Source organism: Strongylocentrotus purpuratus, unplaced genomic scaffold (assembly GCF_000002235.5).
Source record: "Strongylocentrotus purpuratus isolate Spur 01 unplaced genomic scaffold, Spur_5.0 spur5_scaffold_15, whole genome shotgun sequence".
NCBI classification, from domain to species: Eukaryota; Metazoa; Echinodermata; class Echinoidea; order Camarodonta; family Strongylocentrotidae; genus Strongylocentrotus; species Strongylocentrotus purpuratus.
In genome coordinates, this window is record NW_022145600.1 from 34,736,836 (window position 1) to 34,748,390 (window position 11,555).

At 37.9% G+C, this 11,555-nt stretch overlaps 1 protein-coding gene across 2 annotated transcripts; it reads left to right on the plus strand.

Moving 5' to 3' along the window:
• The first annotated feature begins 510 nt into the window (after nucleotides 1–510).
• Nucleotides 511–10,502, plus strand: LOC100889153. Of its 2 annotated transcripts, none has more exons than XM_003727067.3 (3): nucleotides 511–993; nucleotides 6,231–6,338; nucleotides 7,565–10,502. In XM_003727067.3, the coding sequence occupies exon 3, from the start codon at nucleotides 7,584–7,586 to the stop codon at nucleotides 9,264–9,266; it is 1,683 nt and encodes a 560-aa protein (XP_003727115.1). In that variant the 5' UTR covers nucleotides 511–993; nucleotides 6,231–6,338; nucleotides 7,565–7,583; the 3' UTR covers nucleotides 9,267–10,502. The 2 variants fall into 2 exon arrangements, with proteins under 2 accessions (XP_003727115.1, XP_011678937.1); XM_011680635.2 differs by having other exon boundaries at nucleotides 7,569–10,502.
• The last annotated feature ends 1,053 nt before the right edge of the window (nucleotides 10,503–11,555 follow it).

Here is an 11,555-nt window from a genome sequence, read left to right on the forward strand (position 1 = left end):
GGTGGTCTGTATTAGATACAGCCCACCTGATAAAAAAATAATAGAATAGGACTGAGTAAATGTTGACTTTTTAGTACGAACAAAATTGTTGCCACACCTACTGTAATGATTATTTTCATCCAACCAAAAATTAGGTATAGCGTACGTTTTCAAGGTATTATATAATGACCATGCATTTTGTTCAGCTGTTATGCTTCCTATAAAGTGCAGAGATTTCATGCATTCATTTGATGAAAACAAATTCCATATTTCATATTCTGATTTGTACTTCTTCTTAAATAAATCGCAATTTTTATGCTAAAGAGCCTTGACGCTGTTTTCCCCTATTCGTGATTTCGTGGCATCTATTTTAAAAAATCGCGCATTGTAACACCTTTGCACACCTTCACCCATTCCTACAATGAAAAGAATAAGGCAGCTTGGGCGAATTTGTTTTGGCCGTTTCGTCGGCCACGAAAATAGTAAGCACTAAACAAGCAAAGAGCATGAATACCTCAAAGCTTCTAAATCCTGTGGGGGTCGCCGAGCCAATAGAACCTACCCTCATCGTTCTTTTGTCACCTCGACCTGTCTACACAAGAAAGAGGGAGGGAAAAAAGGTTTGCTGGAGGAGGAGGAGAATAGCACAATCATGTAGTCCCTTCATATTCGCCGTACGGTTATGGTGATTCAAACCAAGGCCTGAATATCGCACCATCATTCAGCAAAGGGAGAGAGATTATCTGGAGAAAAAATCGTTCAGAGCGTGTCCAAAGATTCTAAATTGAGTCGTGTGTAAGAAAGATCATCATAATTTGTAATCATGTGTATCAAGTGTGATACAGGTGACAGCGTAATCTAAAATCTTAGTCGATTGTTTCTTTTTGGAGGAATATTCTCGCCTGTGGAGGTTGGATATTATAATAGTCGAAGAGAGAACTTGTTGCCGTAATCATCGTTTGTGTAACACTGAAAAGCTCTATGGGTGGAGTGTAGGACAAGTCATATTTTGAGGTGAGTTAGGCACATAATATACTGTACGTGCATTTAACTTTTTATCAATTGACACCGGTTTGTGTTTTTAGGGGTGGCTTTATAATTATGTCGGATCATAAACCCGTTTGTGGTCGGCTGTAAATCGCACAAATGAAATCCTAATACTTTGTTAAGAGGATCAGGATGTAGAACGTCAGCACCCCTACATGCATGGTAGACTTCATCATGGTAGACTATGAAGTCTATCACGACTGGTTAGAATATGCCATACCATATATCGTATCATCACTTTTATTTCTCAAAAGTTGATTTTATTACATTTCATTTGCATTTGAAATCATTTGAAATAATTTGAAATCAAGCAAAAATATTTCGCACTTACTTAAAAGTTACACCTCCAAACTAACTTGATTAATACCGATGAAAATGTGTTTTATATTGATTACAAGTCATTACAAAATTGTGTCTGTATATATGTAATTTTTGTAATTTCTTCTTTATACTTTAAAGAGCGCATAACAGTTCACATCGGGCTCCCATTGCCCCATCACTTCTTTTAATAAACTACATAATTATAGACAAACACAAAAGATAACTTGAAAAGAGTTGCCACCTATATATACTGTCATTGAAACGTAACGAGCAATAATAGAAAGAAAAATATTTGATGTAATTAAAGTATATTAATTATTATTTCTGAACGGTTGAAAATCGTTTACAGAAAGCAATTACGCATTTCATTTTCTTAAATAATAAATATTAATAAATTCAAATTCATGAATACACATTAAGGAAACGATCCTATGTTATCTCCCTATATACTTTACGAACATTGTACGCCACCATTTCCAGAATATAAAGGCTCAAGTTTCAAGTTCAAGTTTCAAATTTTATTTCGCGAAAAAAAGATTGGAACGTCATTTTAGCGAATTTTAAATTAAGAAAACCCTTCACTTTTCTTGATGTAAATTTCTTGCTAACTAGTGGGCATCAAAACTATTCTACCCCCATTTAAAAAGGTCTCATATCACGACCTGTGATAAATATAAATATTTTATAAGTTATATTATAGTTGCTGTCTATGTGTTACGTTGATTATAATAATGTTATGCTAAGTAATACCATGCACTACATTATTCACAGAAAGTAAGCATTTTGGCCTCGTAATTCTACACAAAGTATCTAAACGGGTTGTGCAGCATCCCTGGAACATAATCTCAGTCGTGATACATAGCATATCGACATGAAAACCTCTCTGTCTGAATAAAACTAACATAATGGTTTACGGGAATATACCGCTATATAATACATCCAACAATCGGAAAGTTGCCTTTACAATTGCCGTAATTCTTCAGAGTTGTAAACCAACAATAAATTTCCAGCTGAGAAACACACCTTCCCTCTATATTCTTTTTTTCAATCATGCCCTTTGATTATATCGTCATCGAAACATTAAAGGGAAGAATAGAAGAACGGCTTTTCATGGCTACAAGGTTTCTAAGCTCCTCAAACAATGCTAGTTATATCGTAAGCTGATAACTCCTATTTTATTCTCTCATTCTTTCTTCCCCTCTTTCTTTCTTTTGTTAATGCCTGGATTTCTTTCTACTCTGTCCACCGTTATACCTTTGTAGGGCAAGCTACTTATATACGTCTTCCAAGCTGATTAAAGTAGTCGGCAAATACGGTCACAAATATAACCCTAATGCAATGCGTATATACTTTATTGAGGGAATATAATATAATTACCTCATAAATATACTGATATGCTTTACTATAATTTGACGAATATAATCATCCCCTGTAGAAGATTTAGTTGTAAGGTAGGCCCATCAGTATAAATGTAGCAGTAGAGCGATTTCATCTACGTATTTTTTAAAAAGTAAGGCATAAAGAATCAATACAAAAAAATGGGCATACAATCATTGTGGTAGCATCTGTATCATGTCCCATGTGGTAGTCGTTGTTATAGTAGTTGCAGTAACAGCGGCAGCAGTAGGAGCATAAGTAGCAGTAGTAGTAGTAGTAGTAGTAGTAGTAGTAGTAGTAGTAGTAGTAGTTGTAGTGTAGTACTAGTAGTAGTAGTAGTAGTAGAAGCAGCAGCAGCAGCAGTAGTAGTAGTGGATAGTAGAAGTAGAAGTAGAAATAGAAGTAGTAGTAGTAGTAGTAGTAGTAGTAGTAGTAGTAGTAGTAGTAGTAGTGGTAGTAGTAGTAGTAGTGGAGGTGGTGGTGGTGGTGGTAGTAGTAGTAGTAGTAGTAGTAGTAGTAGTAGTAGTAGTAGTAGTAGTAGTAGTAGTAGTAGTAGTAGTAGTAATAGTAGTAGTAGTAGTAGTAGTAGTAGTGGTAGTAGTATAATAGTAGCAGTATTAGTACATGTAGTAGTAGTAGTAGTAGTAATAGCATATAAATAGGGGCAACAACAGGTGTAGTAGTAATAGGTTTTGTCATTTCAATATTTTAAATGATATTAATTTAATTCCATCATCAAATGTAATCTAGTTTGAATTAGTACAGTGACAAAGAAGCCATTGTTGGCCAGATTTTGTACAAAATGAGGAAGAGATACAATGACTTCAAGTCAGACTGGTAACAGTTCAGCGAAGAAATACAAACTGTTCTCAAAAGAAAACTTTTAGTTTAACCCCTCCATTAGTCACCCATCTTAGTAGCTTAGCCACACTGCCAAACCTATTCCAAACCAACACCAAACCACCGATTGTTACCGTTGGTGGTAATGTTATATTTTGTCGGTCTTTGTCGGTTTGGTGTCGGTCCCGTTGGTGTGACTGTGGAGCTGTTTACATTTTTCAAGTGTGACTCAGTTATATGTCAGTATGACACAACATGAATAATCTCCCCTTCTAATTCTACCTTGCTGTGTTCATTTGTTGAAATATGAGTTTATATATCGGCCTCTGTGCTGATATGTTAAAATGCTTTCCAATCAAATGAATTCTAAATACATACTTCAAATCTGATATAATTTATGGATATACAATGTCGGTAGTATGTCCATGCATCATGGAACGCATCGAGAACCTACAGAGGGAAATGATTAGTGGCTGCTGCACCTTTCTTCACGTCACCAATGTTAGTGTAATACGGCAACATGCCGCGATGGAAATATAAATAACACCATTGTATAGAAATATTCAACCAGACAGGAACCGAAAAATAGGTTTTGTTTTTAAATAGGTCATTTTGATTGTTTCGTTCTTGATTATTTCATACTGTATATATTTATGCAGGGGTGGTCAAATCGTTATTTCATCGCATTCTGCTGTCCATATGTTGTGAGATTCAATCCTTTGCTTATCGGCAGTTACGCTGCGTTAGGACTCACACCCAATACGTACTTGATCTCATTTCGAACATAAAATAATGAATCGAAAAGACAGTGATTGCTTATAAATCCAATTTAGGCAGGCTCGAGCATGCCGAGTGTGAATGTGCCCGATAATGCCAAAGCCGTGATTTAATGGAATAAACATAAGCCCTACGCCAATTCACGCCTCCATTGTTCCCTTTGTTAAAAGCATGATTGGAACATTCAATCGATCTCTAAGGAGCAAACATATTATGGACTTCGATCTGCGGCTAACAGGAATCTCACTGTTGTCCATTTTCTTTATATTTTCTCGCTGGGCATCATTCTTGTTCATTCTTTTTCCTGAGAAAATTTCAAGCCGCTGGTGATGCTATGATTACTATCAGACTCTTGATTGTGAAGGTTGTTTGGTTATAGCCGAGTTAAAATGAGAGCTGAATAATAGACCTCCCAGGCAATGTTGCGTCGCTATCATTGGGTTAGAAAGCACATCGGAGATCTAGCTTGTTTATGTTTTGGTTTGGTTTGCAGTGTGTATGTACTGTACATTCGAAGGCTATCTAATTGAAGGCCCAAACCCCTTATAGAATTTAATTAAAAAAATGATTTGATTATAAAGATTAATGTAATTTGTCAAATCAACCCGTATTGAAAACAAACAAATATTGGCAATAGGACCGCAGTTTCTTGCACATGGAAAGCGCTCTTGAAGAGAATATCGGTGATGGAATTAATCAGAGATTTTTTGGGTTTGTGTTTCAACCTTAAAAATTCACAATTATTGTGAATTTTTACATTTCGAGCCGTTGACGTTATCGCCAAATTTTAATCTGTCCGTTGTGATGAAGACAATATTTATACGAATGATTTTAAAATCTCAAAATGCATAATTGGTCTTCTTATTTACTCAATTAACCTTACAAAATTGTTTCTAAAGAGCCAGTATTCAATATCATCACCGAAATATACAGCAGAATGAAAAGGGACAACTTGTAAATCTCTTCACCCGCTGAATACTGTATTATCTAATGTTCATAAGCAGTGGCGTACGCAGGATTTTTTCAAGGGGGGGGGGGGTTAACATTTTAAAATTTGGTCCCAGAAATTTCGCAACGACTCAGCCAGCCGCTAAATAAGCGGGGGGGGGGGGAAATAAGAGGACACTTTTGGGGGGGGGGCGGGGGTCTCAAAATTTTAAGATTTGACATTTTTCTTCGTTAGGGGGGGGGGGGGGAGGGTAAGGTTACACACATTAAAAAAAAAGTAATATGTCAATGGTCTGTCAAGAATAAAGAGGGCGCTAACACTAGGCCAGAGCCAGAGCCATCTATACACAGAGTTTGGCCAACTTGGTTTCACTTGGTCACAACATGGCGTATATCCTTTTGTGTTGTGCTTGCCCAACAATTAAAGCAGTAGTCGCCAAGTTGTGTCCAACTCGAACCGGGTTGGCCAAACTCTCCTAATCAATGGCACTGGCCAGAGCCATCTATACACATAGTTTCGAGTTGGACACGATATGTGGCGACTACTGCTTTGCTGGACAAGCACAAAACAAAAGGATATACGCCATGTTGTGACCAAGTGAAACCAAGTTGGCCAAACTCTGTATAGATGGCGCTGGTCTAGGCCAGAGCCGTGAGCAAAGAGAGTTTGGCCAACCGGGTTCGAGTTGGGCACAATATTGCGTATAATTAGGTGGGCATGCAGGCACAGCACAACAGAATACACGCCATGTTGTGACCAATTGATTCCAAGCTAGGTCACACCCTGTGTATAGATGGCTCTGCTTCAGGCATATCAATAAACGTCTTTCTTGCACACATTTTACTGATGCTAACAAGTCGTGGAATGTTCGTAAAACATCCCCAAGCTCTCTTGGATGTAAAGTTATTTTCCTAACCACTATCTTATTTAATCTTCACAGGTTTGACTCTCTTCAAGGTTCCAATGTGTCTCAAGATGTAAATGGACAAGGCCGATGAACAAGAAAGATTGGAACAAGTGGCAACACTAAGTTAAAATATACTAAAACGTAAGTGCATTGTACTATAATTATGTAATCCCACGCAACCTTTTTCGACAAATCATGTTAACACTTGAGGGCAATTTCTATACCCCAATGTACACTCTTGGTCATAATGGTGGAATAATTATTTTTACCCCAATTTATTGAATGATTTTGACAATGATTTATTCTTAATAGATCTAGATAATAGTAAACATTCTCAGATTTTATTGAATGACAATTAGGGAGTGTTTGTTTTGCGTGACTGCTAAAGCATGCAAATCAACCAGGATCAAAACCGTGTCGATGTGCTATATTAGTGCCCTTTTATGAGGTACTAATCGCCATTACTGTCAGTTATGACTTAAGGACGTAGGTCCCCTAGTTGATTAGCGTAGTAGCACACACATGCTTTAACAGTCACGCAAAACAAACACACCCCAATTGTAATTCAATAAAATCTGAGAATGTATACTATTATCTAGATCTATTAGGAATAAATCATTTTCAAAATCATTCAATAAATTGGGGTAAAACAAAAAATTATTCCACCATTATGACCAACAGTGTATATCCCATAGAAATAATGTTCAGATTTGGTGTAGCGCAAGGATATTGAATTGCCGTAGATTGATTTTTCAAAAGTAGTTGATATCGTGTTTATAGCACATGACAGATGCGGACCCATCCTATTTCTATCAACCTGATCATCAGCATTCATCTATTATTAATAAAGAAATAAGTAGAATCGTACTTACGTATACAAAATGAAACCAGTCCTGGAGCGCATTCGATAAGACTTACTATTTCTTCCCCCCTCAGCTTCAATTTGAATGGTAACTACCAGATTATACTAGGGAAACAATTTTCAATGAGTTATTGTCATGGGCATGATGGATCCATCTCTCTTTGCGGTATAGGCCTAGTTGTCCAAATGTAAACTGAATTATGTTGTAAAATGATCAGAAACATTATGTCCATTATGTACATATCAGTGTAACCAGTGTATCAGTTCCCCTAATTGTTACCCTGTTTTGTTGTTACCATATATGTTGTTTTTGGATTATGTTTATTTGAAATTTGAATGTAGGTTTTCTTTTTGGCCCCGAGGAAGAACAAAATTTTGGTATTCTTATCAGGCTACCCTGTCAAAAAAATAAAATCAGATCAAATCAAATTTCAATAACAACGCATTTCACCAATGATCACTTGACTCATTTCCCCCTTTTTTACCATCATATTCCCTCCTTCAGCTAGGTAGACCTGTATTTGATGGCATCGCAGCAACTGATTTCACGGTACAATCCTCTTCGGAGACACCATCAAGATGGGACTGCGATGACCGCTTTACCGCCGATATCGCGTACGAACAGCCACGACGAAAGCGACGAAATCAAGAAAGACGAAACGCAGCGACGACATCGGGGCCTGACGTCCATCAAAGACTTCGTCAAGAAGCAGAATAGGCACAAGCAACGCGGATCGACACCGTCTAGAGACTGTGAGAAAACAAGCGGGGAAAACTCTTCGGTCGTCGTCCAGGAAATCCGTCCAACATCGGCGGGGTCACAGACGTCGTCATCGACCCGATCGAGGAAGTATGTGAGTAGGAGAAATACCAATTCAAAAGGGGAGCAACGGTTGGGGAAACTGCAAGCCAGTGGCTCGAAGCGGATGAGCTATCCGCCAAGCGAATTTCATCGACAGGAGTTAGCGTCAACATCTTTTGCGCGACTTAGAAAGGACAATTCAAAATCATGCCCAATGTTGTGTGACACCGCCATGTATGAATTCGATGATGAAGATGATGCCCCCCATCAAAATCAAAGTATAGAAGAAAAAAATATCCTACATGAAAATGGGATGGAAATATTCAAGAACGGTGACAGAACAAATGGCGATAGGTTAAGAGTAAAGCCAAAGATCAAGAACTCCGTTTATTCAAAGAAAGATGAAAGCACAAGTGCTCGACCACCAAAGCCACCATCTTGGCAAAACCTACAAACTACTTCCCAACAAAGTCTACCAGAATCCGAGATGAGAACAAACAAAAAGTCTAGTCATGCTTCAGAAATGCTGAAAAAGATAGGTCGCTCAAAGAGTGAGGAAATTGGGATGCAAAGATATGACAGAATTCCAGATTCCGCGAGCTATAGACCATCCAAAGCACCTTCGTGGCAAACAGTTGCTACTCAAGTGGGGCCATTTGATGCAGATGGAAATAAAGAACCAACAGCTATTTGGACGGGATATGACACAAGCGAAGGAGCTGGGATTCATAGACAACCAGAGACTTCAAATTACAAACCGCCAAAGCCGCCATCTTGGCAAACCGTGCCTGCCGAACCCGAGGATGTAGCAATCGATACCAAACCAACTGAAATTAACGTGCCAACGATTACGATACCGTCCAACCCATCGGGTCCTTTAACAGCACGAGCAGACGGGCGATGCGCGAGTGCCGGTTCGTCGAGATCGACAAGGTCACCCGGTAAAATTCAGGTCGACGAGGAAGTCGACAATGATGACAGTAACTCACCAGAGACTATGCAAGCATCAGCCTCGAATAAAGCACGTGGTTTACGGCGCTCGAATATCAAGCGTACGCGGAGTCGGATGATCGACGAGCGCGAGATACCCATGCAAGATTCGGTCATTCCTCTATCTCAAACAAAGCCGTCAGAGTTTCACCTCCGCGAGACGCACCATGACAACGACGTCTATTTGAGCGAGAATGTTGAGCGATGTCGGCAATGGCTATCGGGTTTGCTGGGCGACGGAGGTGATACGTTGACGAGAGCGAATGCGAACTCGCATCGAGGAGCTGCCGCACGCCACGTCGATTGGGGTGACGATGACGAACTCGTCACGTGTGATTTAGAACTGTCACGTGATAAATGGATGTATGTCGGGTCACCATACCCTTCCTCTAGTTCTGAGGATGAGGATTCTTAAATTCATTGTGATAAGTCTACTTCGGCTGACGACAGTAAACGATGCCATTCCTGCAGCGCAGTGCTCGGCCGTGACGTTTTATGGCACCTTTGATGTTGCGATGACGACGCTGCTATAAATGCCGCCTTTCCACCTTGATATCATGAAATTAAAGTGACAACAGAGGTAGCCTAAATAGCCATGGCAAACATAGCTAGTTTATTTTGGGATAGTCGCGACAGCGGAAGTCGCTTCTGATTAGTCAGTTATTTCACTTAGCTCCAACTTGGTTCATCCCATAGAGATTGTAATTTGTTTGTGCTTGTCAAGCAAAGCAGTGTTCACCATAAACTATCTAAAACCGGGTTTGCCAAACTCTTTGACAAAGGAGACCACGTCCTTATTCGGTGACCAATCTTGTACTAAATTAAGATCATTCTCATCTGAGACTCACCTGTACTTTACATCAACTCGTTAATGCATTTGATAAATCGAACACTCCCAAAAAACAAAAGAACATTGTCATGTAGATGAATTTCCCTCTTTTACCAAAATCCAGTGTTTGTGACTCCCGGAGCAGCCTACACATTTTACAATCGTCGGCCAATTCCTCAAACATTTTTTCATTTTGTTCAAATATATACATGTAAGCAAATTGTTTTGCCAATATGTAGTGCAAAATGATTAAATTATTTTGATTTTTGGGGAGAGATTGTTAAAATGAGTCCAGTGTTTTGGATGGATGGAGGGAAAACATGTGATGTGGATTATTCGGAAAGAGTTTATGCTTGGTTGATAGTAAATCATCAAAAAGAAACGAACGCAAACCATGATACCTTATAGTCGAATACGCAGATTTGTCATATCCCTGTACAAAACGCAATTGGTTTATTTTAGTTTTGATTATTGTTTGAAACAATGCATTTATGGAAATGGACCCTTCCCATTCAATTCGGAATAAATATTAGATCTTGAATTCCTTGCAAATTTGTGTCCCAATATTTAAATCAAGATGAATGTATGAAATTTATGAAGATTGACATGATTATTTTTCTTCGTGATGTTTTCGATAACGTAAAATTAATATAAGATACAAAGTGAATAGTTAGATGTAATGCATGTCAAATGAAGGAAAGCACCTACTTTAGATGTTGATTGAATGATTGCTAAATCCGTCATTATGTTGCTTATTGAATTGAAATGTCAAAAATTCATGATGCCATGTGTATTGATTAAATTGTATTTTCTAAAGTTGAATTACTGTTTTGTCTTTGCGCATTGTTATAGTCACTATACGTATTGAAACACCAGTACAATATTGGTGAGTAATGTACCCTATTTACAGAAGCAGACTAAGTTGAAGCCTGGATTGAAGTAAGTGTATGCTATATATAACAAAAGCAACAGTGTATTCATGAAAAGGGGAAATGTATCGAGAGAGTGGGCGTCAACTTATGATTCGAATATATTGTCCACCAGATGTTTTTAATTTCCTTGCCCGTTTTTTTGTGATGCGCTGAATTACAAAAAAAATTGTTCCACTCAATTGTCTTTAACTTAGTCTGCTTGACAAATACTCTGTGATGTTAAGATCAAGTTCACTTACGAGCATAATATCACCATCAACAAGACATACAACATCATGATCACCAACAAGTATAAAAGCAACATTCCATAGCAACACAACCAGCAAGCAAAAGAGCATCATTCTCAAAACACGTATACACAGAATTCGTGTTATTTCAATATCTATTTAATGTGATAAAATGTGCTCTTCAAACAAAAAAGAGTGATATTGGCACACATCATCATAATTTACATACGTGTGAGGTTTAAAATACTTTTGTTTTGATACCAAGCTAACAAGATTGAATCTCTAATCCTACTCGTCTTGTCTTGAATGTGGTGAGGATATTTCTCCTCCATCAGAACCGATAGTTTCAATCTGACTAGCATGTCAGCATCTTTTTTGTGAGTAACGTAGAATCAGTGCGTTATTTTCAATAATCAAGTTGCAAATTCACTTGACGCATAATTTCGTGGCTCACAACATAGTTTTGCCCTCAATACAGAAGATTTGTTTTAAAAACAATATTATTTAATGAATATATTTGATAAGTAGCCAATAGTCATAACATGCTAAATCTTTCGCTTATTATATTGTTTCATTCAAGAACAACAATAACGTAAAATCACTTTGTAAATAGCCTTTACCTTTGGATAGAAAGCGCATGCATTTGTCATCTTTAAGAATCACTCATCAAGATTTTATTATACATTTGCATCAAATATTGCACAAAAGACTAACCG